Below are 16074 nucleotides of genomic sequence, written 5' to 3'. Positions count from 1 at the left end.
GGAATGAGACACATCCAGAGGATTTAGCTTTAGACTCAGACTACACAGGACGAGTGAACACTGAGAGCACAAACTCCAGCTCAACTCTTACAATCAAAGAACTGAGAGAGAGAGACTCAGGAGAATATCACCTCATGATCATCACAGAACAAGGAGAGAAACATCTCAGCTCAACTGCAGTCAGTCTAACAGTTACAGGTAATAAAGCAGCCTGTCTATAGAGCATGTTCAGTCATACTCGTCTGCTATGTGATCAAACACTAATAACTATAACTCCATTCAGACCTGCAGGTGAAGAGAAACAGACCAAACAGTCTGACCTGCAGCACTTCCTGCTCTCTGACCTTTGCCCGTCAGCGTTACTTCTGGTACAAGAATGGACAATTTACTGGAAAAAACACAGACTACAGTGATCCTTTTGTTTTATCTAGCGGTGATGAAGGCAGTTACTCCTGCTCTGTTTATGGCTATAACAGCATATTTTCCTCTCCACTGTGTAAGTTTGAATTTTACCTCAGTACTTAATTCAGTGACACATTCACTTTGAAATACCAAGCTAGTGTAAAGCAATATGAGAAAGCTTGGAGTGGTGAAGCTGTCCTCAGACTCATTAATGGAAGTTTTTATTCAAACTCCAAAAATTGTAAGTTTATTGCTTTATTTTTATTTACTGCTTTATTTACACAATCCATGTAAACAAAAGATTCCTTTGTAAACAAAGAAAAAAATCATGATTAAATAAAAAGGTCTGTAGGCCAGTAGTTCTCAAAAATGGTCTGGGATTTTTGCCCTGTCCTTATATGTTGAAAGTTATGTTTAAGCCAAAACTGTACCATCTGGGCATCCCTGAGGATGATTTGAAACAAATTAATTTTGATTCAATTTTGCCATTTTAGGCATTTCTGGTAAGAGCTGTTGGAGTGTGACCTACAAAGACAGAAGAGTGTGTGTATTAGAGGGTTCATCAGTGGACTTTCCCTGCACTTATTCATATCCCAGTGATATTAAAGTCAGTGATGCATTCTGGCATTACTCCTGGTCTAAGGAGGAGCCAAAGGACCTGCGTAAGGAAAAACAGTTTGCTGGTCGAGTGGCATACATTTGGGATAAAGAGAAAAACTGCACTCTGAGAATGAGCGATGTGAGAAAAAGAGACAATGGAGAATATCACTTTCAAATCATCACTTATAGTCAAAAAGGGCAATTCTCTGGTAAACCTGGAGTCATTCTGAGTGTTACAGGTAACTGCTCAATATGAGTCATTTACTGTTTTTATTTGTGTTTGATGCACTTCTCTGATCAATGTAATATTTTTCTGCGTGTTCAGATCTGCAGGTACGAGTAATTTTCAGCACAGAATCACATGGACAGACAGTAATACTGATGTGTAGCAGCACCTGCACTCTGCCTAACAACCCCACTTACATCTGGTACAAGAACGGACAGCCTGTATCTAACAAACTCACCAGAGACAATAAGCTGTACCTGAAGTGCAGTGAAAATGCAGGAAACTACTCCTGTGCAGTGGGAGGACATGAGAAGCTCCGCTCTCCTGATCAAACACTCAGTGACTGTGAGTCCTGTAAAACACATCTCATTAATGATCCTTAACTAGAGCTCTTCAGCTTTGAAGGTCAACTGCAGTATTACACAGGTCCTTGCTGATAGGTCATCAAACTTTTGGATAAATGTTTTGTATATTTCAGCACCTTGTTGTTGCCACACTTTTCAAACACACCGCAAGATATACCCCAGTGAAAGAAATTACTCGGAATAATAATAGCAAAACCAATTAATCCGCCATAACAGTCAAAGATTATTCTATGAACAGCACAGTGGCTATAAAATTAGCAATTTGTAAGATTTTTAGTTTAAAACACTCCAAAATTAACTAACTTTATCAACAGATTGTCGAGAAATAACAGTTTTGATGTTATATTTTTTTTATCTTAGCATGCCAGTTTACAGAATTTGCTGCTCCAAATTACCATCTTCACATTAATACTGTGAACTAACATTAGATATTTAAGCAGTTTATTTCCATTACCAGAATGGCTGACCTAGTTAGCCCTAAAGTAGGCTAACCCTGAAGGTGATACAGCTTTGTTCATTCCTAAACAACTAAGTATAGGTTCTTTGCCCAAAATAATGCTTATATTATTTTACACATGTTGGAACATGACACACATTGCTAATAATGTCGGATATGCCGGTACAAAGCTGCACCCAAGGCAGCACTGCTGGGGGCAGTTCATGCAGAAGTCAGAAGCAGAAGAAAGATTTTGGAAGCAAAATAATGATTTTTTTCACTGCTGCCATCTGGCAGAAGGTACCGGAGCATCTGTGCCATCACTGTCAGACTCTGCAACAGCTTTGTTCCACAAGCAATCAGATTTTTAAACTCACAAGGACTGAACTGAAAACCCCCTCACACATACTTTACACCCCCATACACACACCTCTATTTTGATGCTTTACTTGCACTGGAACGTTGCTGCTAACACTGTATTCTACTCAAGTACTGTATATTTCTACCTCAGTAGCTGCTGTGCTCATGTATGTTATAATCTGACTGTATCTATCTACATATCATAGCATGCTAAATACCTCTGCACCTTATCCTCACTACTTCATGCTCAGAAATGAGTGCTGTGTCGGTGCTGCACTGTCCTGTCTGTTTACTGTGTCTAATGTCTGTTTTATTTACTGTATTTATTGTAATGCACTTTGTCTGTACTGAATTATTTTGTTCCATGTTGCACCACGGTCCTGGAGGAATGTAATTTCGCTCCACTGTGTACTTGTACACACATGGAATGACAACAAAAGCCTCTTGACTTGACTCTTGACTTGATTCCAGAAACAAAAACCATATATCAGCAAAAGCAGAAAATAGAAAAAAATAAAGCAAAAACTGCCGAAATGAGGAATATATTTCTATTAAAATTAGTGAAAATAAGTATTTTTGAAAAAACTGTCATCATTTGTACAACACATTTTGGAGATTTGAAACATAATATTTTGCTTCCAACGTGAGAGGATTAAGAAGTAGCGCACTCACTCCCAGCATGAAACCATGTTCTGCAGCAAAAAAAAAAAAAAGTGACATAAATGGAAGCAAAACAAGAGTTAACTTTGGTGTTGCTTTCCACCGCTGGAGAATGGTCTTGGCGAGTAAAGGGTTTTGCTGCTGAACTTGCAATGTTTCTTCAGACTGGTAAGGAAACAGAGGAGGAGTGAAGAGGGAGGAGGAGGGACTGTGTAGAGCATGAATTTGACTGGTTATGTCAGCTTACATATTGCTTATTTAACAACTTGGCACATTTTTTGCAGTTGTCATAATTTAAAAGATGAATTAAAGTCATCAGCTCAACTCACAGTTTTTTGTCAGGCATAGGAACTCTATATGTGAATGCTTTCTTTCTTTCTTTCTTTTTCGTTTCTTTCTTTCTTTTTCGCTTTCTTTCTCTTTTTTCTTTTACTTTTTGTTGTCTTGCTGCCATTTTGACAGTAGATAAAAGTGTGGTACGTTCTGCAACTGTTTACAATTTTTTTTTTGTATATAAGATTTGTTTTTTTTTCTTTGACACAGCATTTTTACTTTGATACTTTCACATAGCACTGGTCAGTACTATGTATTAGGTCAATATCATGTTGATTCAGATTGGCCTTATCCATGATACATGTAAGGTTGTATTGTTGTGTTAAAAATATCTCTTACATTTACATCCTTCCTGAAGCACTGATGACATGAATCCTTTCCCTCACTGCCAGACAGAATGACAGAAAATTATTTGAACATTTCTCATCTTTCCTGCTGTAATTTAACCTGCAGCTCATTGTTTATTTGTGAAGGTGCTGAAGGTCCAGAGGAGCGCTTAGTGTTAAGGCTGGTCACAGTGGGAGTGGTGGTCTTTCTGGCTCTAATACTCATCACAGCAGCTCTGTGGAGGTGCAGTGTAATCAGGAGGAAGAGAGGAGCAGAGAGAGACACAGATATTCAGGTACTCAGAGAGGATTTCACTCTTTCTCTATCTACATACTCCTATAAAGCTGCTACTGAATAAAGACTGAAGTTGTTCTCCTCATCTCTCTAAAAGACTCCAGATCCTGCAGACCACACATACACAGCTCTGAATCCCACCACCATGACCTCAGATTATGACACTCTACAAGTAAGTCTAGTGTGTTTGTGTGTGTCTAAGTGTTCTTCTAGTTCTAGAGTATTTAGTCATCTAGTTCTATTTTATTTAGTTCTAGAAGCTTTTTTAATGTTCTTTTATTTTCCAGCTTCTTACAGACTCTCCCAGTCACACATACACAGCCTTAAACACTGAAACCATGTGCTTTGATTACGACACTCTGACAGTAAGTCTTCAGTACCTACACTGAGTGTGTGTTTACGTGTGTGTTGAGTGTGTTTAAATGTTTTTCTCTGCTGTGTGTTTTTCAGGGTGTGAAGGCTTCACACAGTGAGCATCAGAGAAGAGCTCCAGCCGCAGATTATGAAAACTTACAGAGACCCTCACCATAGAAACCCCCTCAATTACACTCAAATTAGCTTCTATTATATTCTGTCAAACTCAAATCAGTCCTCACATACATAAAAGCCCTGTTAGGGTTATATTAGTTTACAGACCTGGATGTTTATATTTCATGTCATCATTGAAAACTGTAAGTTTATGTCAGTAATGCTTTATACTTGTAGCTGCAGGCGCTCTATAGTGCGCTAAATGTTAAAGGTTCTACACTCGATATTTTAAACATTAACAGCAAACAATTTGACTGAATATTCTTTGAAGCTGACGAGGCTTTCAAATATTCTTCCACTGAATATTTCTCAGAGTTGATGAGACTTTTAAAAACTCCTCCACTGAATCATCCTCAAAGTTGACGAGGCTGAAGTTTGGCTTCCTATTCGCATTTTCCTGTTCCACCTTAAATCGTGCAGCAGTTCCATTCTGCGCCTGAGGTGCCTGAATATAACTGGCACATCATTTAAGATGGAGCGGGAAAATTCTAACAAGAAGCTGGTGAGTAAGAAGCTGACCTCAGCTTCATGGAGAGAGTTGACCGGCATGAAAAGGAATAAGAAGGTTGCCCTGTTTCTGCTTGACAGGTGGACAACATTACCTTATTTTTGCTGTTTCACAGAACCAGTAGGTCAGTATGTTTTGTCCAGTTTGCTAACGTTAGCTACGTTACTTGCTGTGTGGTTGTTTATTTTAATGTTGCATTGTGGTATTTGTCTGTACAATGTTTGCAAAGAGTTTTATGGCCACAAAAAAACTAAAAAAACGGGTTTGCTAGCCCAGTGTCATTCACCTTGGCAATGTGCTTTGAGGGGCGGAGCTTCTGATGGAACACTGAAGGGAGTTGTGTATTTATTTTGCTCTTGAGTGGAAACATCAACAGTTGTTCTCCACAATCGTATAGTGCACCTTTAAATATGAAGTTGTGCAACCTGTGTCTGAATATAAATAGGATTCATTTAGACATATAATGCACTGTTTGGGTGTGGAAGCTGTTATTTCATGACTTTCATGGTGCACTACAAAGGCAGTAGTTAATGGTTGAGAGAATCTTCCAAAGCTCCCATCATTTCATGAATTTTCTTGTGTTAATGGATCCTTGCACCAGTAGACAAAGTAACTGCCATATTTTTTAAATGTGAGATGACATCTACCTGGACAATCATGGAGATGTGGATCTCAACAGGACTAAAATGCTCAGACCACCAATGAGTTCAATGAAAAACAGCAGATAGGAGGGAGAAAAACATCGACAGAGCTGACAGAAATAAAATCACAGAGCAGAAGCTGTAAAAGAGGAAATTACTCCAGAACACCATGTACATTTAATCCCATCTGAATCAGACTGAAGATCAGATTTCATACACAACTCTGAGTGTATCAGTTCAAATCACTCCTAAACACACTGTCATGTAAGAGCTGGACAGAATTCCAAAACGTGTAGAAAACAGTAAAGCCCCCCACTATGAACTTAAGCCCCTTAGTGCAGTAATAGGGCTTAGTCACATGCAGTGACGTTCTGAGTGGACACTCTTATGAGCTTTTATAATGTCCTTATCATGTGATCTCAAACAACCTTAGAGACCTGAACCAACATCACACTTTAAATGTTTAGAATATTAATTTGTTCCGACATCATTTATTTCTGTGTTTGATGTTTAAAGCAATACGACTGTGAATATGATTGTATTTTGTATGTTAGTTTTGAAGCAGTTTGTTTTTTCTAATGTTAGTTTATTCATCCTTATTAGGCTTAATTGTAACTAGAATAACTTTAAATATTTTTGTTTATGAATAATAACACATTTTAATTGACAATAAGTGTTCAGTGTAAATGTAAATGTTTTTATATATTTCTGTGATGTAAGACCTGTTTTTTTTTTCTTTGCTTTGCTTTTGGATCTTAATGAGAAGTTTAAACGCTGTGAATTTATGTTTAAACCTGTTTATTCAGTTTTGGTCCACAGAGGGATTTCTGCACTTTCATCTTCTGTTGATGGCAGTGAGGTAAAGGGGAACATTACACAGAATGTTTTTCATTCTGCTGCTAACCTGGCATTTTCTCTGATAGATGACTGGCCAGATCATCAGACCAGCAGATTCTTATAAATAAATAACTTTTAGTAATATAGTGGACAACATTAAATTCACACTGACTAAAAAAGCAAAAGCTGAGAGTGAGAAATTTAACATCACAGAAGTGCATATTAAATAACACATTTACACAATTATTTATTAAACAACATTCAAACCTTAAAAATAACAGCAGTTGGATATAGCAGTTGGACTGGACACACACACACACACACACACACATATATATATATATATATATATATATATATATATATATATATATATATATATATTTATATCTATATATCTATATATATATCTATATATATATATATATATATATATATATATATATAAATCTGATTCTAATTTATCTCAATTTACTCAGATGGTTTGAGGAAATTGACAGTTGTCATTTGAAATCCTTTTTTCTGAAACATTATTACTAAATATACTAAACTACATAAAGGTAAAAGTATCAAAATCAAAGTAAAATTAAAGTAATGAAGTTTGTTTCAACATGTGTGTGAACTGAACTTCTCATGTGTTTACAGATACAGTCTAACAGAGACTCTCAGCTTTTCTCCAGCATCCACAGCTCCTGCTCCTCTGAGCTCACAGTGAGTGAGCTGTGTTGATCATGTTTTGTGGATGTGGATCTGGCTGTAAGTCTGAGACGGCTCAGCTGACTAAGCTGTCAGAGGCCTGTAGAACATTAAGAGATGATTCAGCAGAAGCTACAGTAATGACTTAGTGCTTTATGAGTGATGAATCTGATCAATAGTCCAGCAGTAATATGAACTAAAGCTCTTTAGAATCAGTGCAGAGAGGATCTGCTCACTGGGGGGCAGCAGTGTGTGTACTGAAGTTCACAGCTGCGTACTGAACACTGTCTCCCTCTGTGGTGTGTAGAGGAAGTTTGGTGTTTGTGTGGTGGTGTGTGAAGTGGATGATGCTGTACTGAAGTTTGTCTTCATCAGCTGATGCTGCTTTCTGTGCAGGGTCAAAGGTCATGGTCAGAACTGAGACATTATTATGTACAGTAGCAGAATTACACTGAGAGAGAGAGAGAGAGAGAGAGAGAGAGAGAGAGAGAGAGTGAGTAAGAGTTCTTCCTCTCTAATATGCTGACCTGTCCACTCTCCTCAGAGCTACTGTGGTCTTTAGACGAGCTGCGTTTTCTCCTCCTGAGAAACAAACACAGTGAGTGAATCCCCTTCAAATCACCAGACCTTTGAAAAGGTTAGTACTTTAAGGAAATAGTGCCTTTGTGTCTAATAGTGAGAGTGCAAAGTTTTTAGGCTTCTATCCTCATTAATGTTTCAATCACAGAGGCCAAAATGAGTGCTACAGGAAAAAGTGCACACTTTGATTATAATTTATTATTTATTTAACTGCTGATCTTAGATAAATAAATAATCAGGAATAATTCTTAATTTTTTCTTTAATTCCAAATTTTGCTATAATTAACTTACCTATTAATCTTAGTTAAATCTGCTTTTAAAGATTCAGTCATGATACAGCAGCAGACACAGTGTGTCAGAAACAAGAAATGGGTGGAATTATCAAACTAATCCACTTAACCCACACTTCAATAAGAACTTAACTCACGTTTAGTAGGAACACTAATTCTATCACAATAAGAGTCCCATAAAATTCTAACATTGAATACAGCTGTACTTGATTTAACAGAATATTTAAATATTTGTAAAATGCTATACATTATACCAGATCAGATCTGTCATCTTTTGGTTTATTGTATTCATGGTACAGTACATATTTGCCAACTCTGTATTTGTCTTACAGTAATAAAGGTTTCTGATTTATGCGTCAATAAAATAAACGTCCAATCTATGGGAAAACTTGTTACTTACTTTAAGGCTAACAGCTATTTAACAAAACATTACTGTAATATGAGTAATAAATATCAGTTATTTAAAATATCTGACATATTAGGGGAAACAAATTTGCTCTCATTTTCCCAAACGTTTTTGCAAGAAAATGTTAAACATGCTATTCTATATTTTGGATTTGAACTGTTCAACCCACCTTAAATGCATCAATAGTTCAAAAATAAACTTTTCAAGGTTTGCATGATTTACCACAGCACTCATTTCAAGGTGTAAACTAAGGCTGTTATCACTTCCAAGCTTCTATATCTCACAAACCAATGAAGATCTAAAAATCTAAAATTTTAGACACACTCTATTTAGACATCATAACCTGAAAGTAGTTCAAAATCTGAGATAGTAAAAAAAACTCTGTGATTTCACATAAACTGACTTCAGTGTTAAAACAGAATAAAAATCTAGCCTCAGAATTCATGTTTAGTGGATATTAAACATATTCAGTGTTCACAAACCACATCCACAGAGCTGCTGTGATGAATATTAGAGCCAGAAAGACCACCACTCCCACTGTGACCAGCTTTAACACTGAGCTTGCTGATGAACCTCAACAAACAAACCACAAAATAAATTACAGCAGGAAAACAATAATTATGTTTAATAATTATGCACAACTATTATAATAATATATTATAATATTATTAATAACTAATATTAGGTCTAACTAAATCTGCTAGTCTAACTAAGCCATGATCGTTTATACAACACAGTTTGACTGCCATGGTCCAACTAAGATCTTAGTCGAACTAAACTTAACCTGATTAATACAGGTGGTTCAGGCCGATACAGGCTGGACTATTCAAGATAGATGTGCACATGTAAATGTGATGACAGCTTTATGGTACCGTAACAAAGTGACAAAAGGTCAAAGGCTTTTATTTGTGAGGAGAGGAAGAGACGTCCTTCGTGTTTAACATTTGTCCGAAATAGACATCATTTGATATTTAGATAGAAGGAGAAAAAAGAAATGCAGATATTTTTCAGTGGTGCGACACTCATACTTGGATAACTGTAGGTGGATCATGAAAACTATGTTGTCATGCATGTAAACATGACTATAAATAGACAAGTATTTTATGCAGCTCTTCTAAACGCCTTGATTTAGTCCAGTTTCTTAGGCTACGTTTACACAGCAGGCAAAAGTGGCCCAAATCCAATCTTTTTCCTCAAATGTGACACAGATGTGTCTGTGTGGCTGTGTGAACAGCAAAAAACGCATTGAATCTGACATTTTCAATTCCGATTTGAGACGCTTTCATATGTGGTACTGAAATCCGAAACGTATCCGATCTGCTGCGATGCGACTCAGTCTGAACAGCCAGATCGGAATTCATGCGACTTTTACGTCAATCCAACTCGACATTCGTTATAATTTCCAAAGAAGAGGCCGTGGCCGAATAACGTGCCCTTTTTCGGCGAACTCGAACACACTGTGGGTGATGAGTCCAGCTGTCAACCACTGGAACTTTATACTCGCTCCTGTGATGCTGGTGAAGACGATACTGAAAGCTCCAGGAGCGACTGGCGTTTGCTGGCCATCATGACTGTTTACCTCTGGACGAGCCGCCGCGTGAAGCACTGTTCTTAGTTCTTGTTCACTGTTTAGGAGCTGATCTGTTCAGACTGATGTCGCATACAGATCACATTTAAAAGATAATGTGAACAGCCAAACAAAAAAATCAGATTTGGTGAGAAAATCAGATTTGGGCCACTTTTACCTGCTATGCAAACGTAGCCTGAGGCTAACTAAAACCTTTTTTGTGTGCATGTAAACATGTGCATGAGTTACATGGATAATCTGAGGAACTCCAATTGTTTGTCTTTTCATCATGTAAGTATTCGGTACGTTGTATCGAACGCATGTGCAGTTACCTGTAACTTTCAGAGTGACTCCAGGTGATCCAGTAAAGGTCTCTCCAGACTGAGTGCTGAACTGAAAGCGATATTCTCCAGAGTCTCTCTCTCTCACATCTCTCATTCTCAGAGTGCAGTTTCTCTCTTTATCTCCAATAAACTCCACTCGACCAGCAAACTGCTCTTCCTCACTCAGCTCCTCTGACTTCACTTCAGGCCGAAAGTAAAACCAGAAAGCTTTATTAACTCTCTCAGCTTTGGGATGTGAGTAAGTGCAGAGAAAATCCACTGATAAACCCTCTACAGCATTGATCTGTCTTTCTGTGTAACTCACATTCATCTCAGAGTCCTGAATAAAAACATCTGTAAGAAACACAAATCACTGCTGTTATATGTGATCAGTTTATGAATAATCAGGAGAGAAAATCTCTGTATTGAGCTGCACTTCACTCACTGACTGCAGAGGACCAGACTGTAACTTTGCTGCTGACAGAGCAGGAGTAACTGCCAGCATCAGCTCTGCTGGATAAAACAAGAGGCTGTTTGTTGTAAGGTGTGTATCTGTGTATATATTGTGTATTCTTGTACCAGTAGTAGAAATCAGGTATAGAGGTCAGACTGCAGGAAGTGCTACAGGTAAGAGTCACTTCCTGTCCACTCTGGGTCATATTCAGCTGCAGATCTGAATCAAGATACAGTTCATTATAAGATCATGGAAATATTCAAAAATACAGAATGTTATAATTTTACTGTTTTATTACCTGCAGCTGTCACTGTAACTGCAGGACTGGAGTATCTCTGTCCTTGTTCTGTGATGATCATGAGGTGATATTCTCCTGAGTCTCTCTCTCTCAGCTCTCTGATTGTAAGAGTTGATTTGGAGTCTGTGCTCTCAGTGTTCACTCGTCCTGTGTAGTCTGAGTCTGAAGCTAAATCCTCTGGATGTTTCTCATTTCTCCATTTAGCTTTCTGTTTAAAGCTGAACCAGAAGACAGTTTTGGTGTTTTTTGGGTAAGAACATGTCAGCTCGACCTCTGACCCCTGCAGAGCACAGATAGTCTCAGGACTGCAGGACACACTGAAACTCTCACCCAGACAGCCTGGAATAGAGAACATGAATGGAGAAGACTCGCTTGAAAACAGACTGTAGCAGTGTTTTTCAGATCATTCTCAAAGTATGCTAACATAACATGCATAACAGGCAGACAGACAGTCTAAAATAGTACTCAACCCAGTTAGCTAGATATTTTTGAGCTTGAATAGCACTCTAGGCTGTCTGTCTACAACCATTAGCTTATCTGACTGCATATAGCTTCACTATGTTACCTAGCAAACACATTTATCCCTCAAAGAAATAGCATTTCAGCAAAGATCATGGCCACATCCAGTCATGAATCTAACTAGCCTAGGTCAAGGGTTACAGACTACCAGGGCAGTGCAGAGCCAAAAAGGATATGGGCTAATAAATAATAAACTTATTCACAAATCTGATCTTGGATCATAATATGAAGGGGATCTCCATAAGATGTGTTCTTTGCTGTGATGTACATGCTTCAGTTATATTGGCTCACGTAACATGTTTTAGACAGCCTACTGAGCTACTGGGGCTAGCACAAACTTAGCTAGATAATATTAGTCCAAGTATTCATGAGCAACTTTGTCCAGTAGTTTCCAAGACTGCCTGCGACACTGAAGTTAATCAGCCCGAAGACAGCAGCTCCCAAAGACTCCTGGATAGAGTAACCATCCATGGCTAAAAGCTGCTGATTTTGCTCCTGGTCAATCAACATTGTAATAAAACATAGAGAGGAAGGTCAATGGACACTAAGATTGTGTGTTAACACTGTTTTCTCTGCTGCTTCATCTGCGTCTGCATTGTTGCTGTCTTTTACACTCTAATAGCCACAAAAGTAACCCCTAGATTTTCCATCTCTGCCTACTAATTTTCTTACTAGGGTTTCCTGTATTCTCTGTCTGAGTGGTGTTGTCTGATGTTCACTGCCCCACTCACACTTGTTTTGCTCTCATCACACTGTTGCTCTCATCTTGTTCTGCTCTTTGGCCTCATCTAGTCCTGATCCTGAGATGCCACTGACCTGCAGGTTTTGGTTTTCCTGATGCAACTAGTCAGTTCATTAACAAACTCAGATCAAACTGTATAATTTAGAGCAGGAAAAGCACTAAAATGCTCAGGTCAGGGCTCCTCGAGACCCAGTGTTGTCAACCACTGCTTTACTCAAAGTAACAATGTTACCACATGGAAAGAGTTGTGTAAAACCAAACAGGAGTTCCTAACACTGGTTGGAACAAACACCCAGTAGTGGTGATGAACAATTACTTTCCTGTACTAGGTTTAATATCACTTATGGAAGCTCCAGAGTAGAACCCTCAGAGCCTTCCAGGCCTCCAGAGACAGTCTAATGATTTCTAGGAACTAAAAATTCTGAAATTTGTAGTTCATTATTTTTAATATAATCATCATGCTTGTTGTTTGTAAACTCTGTATCATTCTCATGTTTGGGTGGGAATAAAAATTCAATTTTTCTTTTTATCTGTGACATCTGTAGTTAGATACATCTAAGCAAACTGTCCCACTTGTTAGGAATTCAGGAGCTGGACAGAAGGCCTAAACATAGGTTTGGGGATGTCCAGCCCAGTTTGCTGATTTTTCTGTGCTGACCCAATAAATACAGCTTGTAATTAACTGCTGAGTTAACACGGGTATGTTGGAGCAAGAAAATCAACAGACTGTTCAGGAATCCGGCCCTCCAGGACCAGAGTTCCCTAATCGACCAGATAAACCACCAACATAAATACAATGTCACTGTGAAATTAACCAATCACATTTTGATTTCTTCATGAAAAATGCTTTAGCTTTTCTGGCTGCAAAAACAAGTAGCAGCCTCACAACTAGTTTTTAGTTTTAGTTAGTTGTTAGGAAGGTGTGAAATACAGGGGGTCCCGAGGTGTCTGGGAACCCTAATTACCCTCCTGAATACTACCCCCTGAATGTTTCAATATCAAAATTCTGGGGGGTCCCTGAAAATAAAGTTATGATGTCATTTTGTCATTGTTTATCTGCTTCACCCACAGCTTCTGTCTTTGGTATCCTTAACTAGCTAGAGATGCAGCGCTGCTCTGCCCCAGAGTGCAAATTGGTCAAAATCATCAAAGACAGAATAATCCTACCTGAAATACACAGCAGGATGATGAGTAACGTCCCACATTCAGAGCTCATGATTCCACTTTCACTGTAAAAAAATAATAAATAAATAAAAGTATAAATGTAGTTTTGGTGTGTAATTTAATCTATAATAATATAATCTATCATATTCTAATGTATGATAAATAATCTAAATGATCTAAACCAACACATGTTGTAACAGTCTTACCGTACAATACACCATTTCCTTTCACTGCTGAGAGAACTGACGTCGTCTTTATTTTAAAAAAGTATTTTTGTATATTTACTACTTCACCTGTTATAGTTACTCAGCTACAGCAGTTAATGATCACACAGAGAACAATTAAGATGAAATTCTTTCCTACTTACATTCTTCTGTAAAGTCTTCTCACAGCTGTGTACCTGAGTGGACAGTGCAGAGTGTGTGAGCAGAGTGTGTGTGAGGGATGGATGAGTGTTCAGTGTTTTTAACTGATTCTCACACACTGGTTTCCTTCCCTTTTTCTGTGCAGTCAAAGTTACGCCCACCAAGAAATTACACCCACTTCATATGCGCTGCCATTTATTTACTGTTTAACCGTTAACCTCATTTAATTAACACCAATTAAACTACACTGACTGATCATGCAGATTTCAGGGTTATTACAGTTTTGAAATCTGAATGTAGTCGTGCTCTTTCTTTAAAAACAGCCAAACAGAGAAGAGTTCCACTTCTAAACTCTCATTCAGACTCAGTAATTCTATTTTTTTTGTCAGCTTTGCAGTAGACATCACAGTTTGGATTTCATTTCTGTGTTCTTGAAATTTGGTGTTTCTATTTTTATTGCTCTTTTATTACTGATTGTTTTTTCATGCTTGTTAGTGATAGTTTTAGTTAATTGTAATCACCCTGATAGATACAAAGCAAATATACTTACACATGTGATACAGAACCTTTGTGTAGTTTCAAAAACTTCCACAGAACTACACAGACCATAATGCTTTGCTGAAACAGGAACACTATGCTCACAATAGTCAGAGAAGCTTTATGTCACATCATTGTGGCCCAGGTCTGATTTCATAACTGTATGATGATCTAATACAAGAAAAAAATAAAATAACTGTATAATCTAAACAGGAAATAACTGTATGATCTAATACAGGAAAGAGTAAAATAACTGTATGATCTACAACAGGAAAGAGTAAAATAACTGTATGATCTAATACAGGAAATAATAAAGTAACTGTATGACATAAAACAGGAAATAATAAAATAAGTATGATGCAAAACAGCAAAGAATAAAATAACTGTGATCTATGACAGGAAAGAATAAAATAACTGTGTATAATAAACTGTTTATAACAACAAACTGTATATGTTCAAACACTAAGATTGAATTGATGCATCATTGTGGATATTTCCACACATACTGACTCTGATCGATTTCAGTAAAGTGAGGTGAAATATGAATGGACTGTCGTCCTGTTTGTTTCTTTACTTCAACAGATTAAACACATTTTTTAAAGGTGTAGGAGCTCATATCTGCCTGAGGATCATGAAAACACTTTGAAAACAATCCTTTGGTTTGGTGTGTTCAGGATGTGGGTTAAGTAAAAAACAGAACTTTTTTTTATGCACTAATTTTAGTTCATGCTTATTGTTTCTTGTTATGATGTGATTTTATCTTGTTAGAAACAGAGCACAAATTCAGCTCAACTCTTACAGTAAGAGAGTAAACTAAGCTTAAAGTTAGCTGGATAAGCAATAAATACTGCATGTTGAGACAGACCCCTGGATCAAGAATGCTGAGAAGATTAACTGTAATTTAATCTGGAACTTATTAAACCCAAAAGAGCAGCGATTCACAGAACAGCCATTTATAAAATTATATAATTTAGACAGTTTGTGAGAGTCATTGTTATTAATTAGCCTAAACCAGTAAATCAGCTAGCAAGATGTGGGCCCAAAAAATCTTCCCTAGGACCTCCAAAAGGCCAGAGCCGGCCCTGGTTAAAACAAAAGGCTGACTTGAGGCTGATTCTCTGTACAATCTTCTCAAAAGGGGATTCTGCCCACCTGCACCTCTTCTCTGTACTTGATGTACATACATTTCTATTGAATTTTCTCTTCTCTCAGCTTGAAATTTTAAAGTTTACTAATTCTGCAATACACACAACTGTTGGGCCTAATTAACCACTATGATTGATTATAATTGCTGTACTTTCATTACATTTTGTATGATACAAATAAAAAAAGACAACTTTTCTATCCTCAAGTGATGAACAATCATATAGCCTGTTGTTCACTGCAGCTTATTCACTGTAAACTCTACCATGTTTGTTATTCTGACCTTCTGGAATTCTGTTGTTATGGTCCAAATGTTGAGATTATACATTATCCTTTCCTAGTGTGATGATATCAGATCTGTTTTTCAGTATAAATCATGATTTTAAAACTGTCCCAAAATAGCTGAAACCATGCTATGTTTGCAATTAAAAGCAGCTTAAAAGGGACTGAATTGCTAGAAATAAAGCATTGTAG

General features: G+C 37.4%; 1 protein-coding gene and 2 long non-coding RNA genes across 3 annotated transcripts; 2 read left to right on the top strand and 1 right to left on the bottom strand.

Moving 5' to 3' along the window:
• Positions 1-6: 6 nt before the first annotated feature.
• LOC118802172 (sialoadhesin-like) lies at positions 7-1611 on the top strand. Its single transcript, XM_036562650.1, has 4 exons — positions 7-198; positions 284-496; positions 897-1241; positions 1328-1611. The coding sequence occupies exons 1-4, from the start codon at positions 135-137 to the stop codon at positions 1609-1611; spliced, it is 906 nt and encodes a 301-aa protein (XP_036418543.1). The 5' UTR covers positions 7-134.
• Positions 1612-3889: 2278 nt separating this feature from the next.
• LOC118802176 lies at positions 3890-6080 on the top strand. Its single transcript, XR_005006631.1, has 4 exons — positions 3890-4004; positions 4101-4175; positions 4291-4368; positions 4454-6080. It is a non-coding gene; the product is annotated as an uncharacterized LOC118802176 (long non-coding RNA).
• Positions 6081-11330: 5250 nt separating this feature from the next.
• On the bottom strand, positions 11331-14662 carry LOC118802177. The gene is made up of 3 exons (XR_005006632.1): positions 13923-14662; positions 13559-13620; positions 11331-11469 (listed from the first exon to the last, which is right to left on the bottom strand). It is a non-coding gene; the product is annotated as an uncharacterized LOC118802177 (long non-coding RNA).
• Positions 14663-16074: the final 1412 nt, after the last annotated feature.

The sequence above is a fragment of the Colossoma macropomum genome, unplaced genomic scaffold (genome assembly GCF_904425465.1).
Source record: "Colossoma macropomum unplaced genomic scaffold, Colossoma_macropomum, whole genome shotgun sequence".
In the NCBI taxonomy this organism is placed as follows: Eukaryota; Metazoa; Chordata; class Actinopteri; order Characiformes; family Serrasalmidae; genus Colossoma; species Colossoma macropomum.
This window is presented reverse-complemented; position numbering and strand designations above follow the sequence as displayed.

Excerpts from the sequence above, each read along its gene's own strand:
- LOC118802172 (XM_036562650.1), top strand. The coding sequence starts at position 135 with ATGATCATCACAGAACAAGGAGAGAAACATCTCAGCTCAACTGCAGTC. Across the intron at positions 199-283 it reads AGTCAGTCTAACAGTTACAG|ACCTGCAGGTGAAGAGAAAC; the intron begins GTAATAAAGCAG and ends AACTCCATTCAG. Across the intron at positions 1,242-1,327 it reads AGTCATTCTGAGTGTTACAG|ATCTGCAGGTACGAGTAATT; the intron begins GTAACTGCTCAA and ends CTGCGTGTTCAG.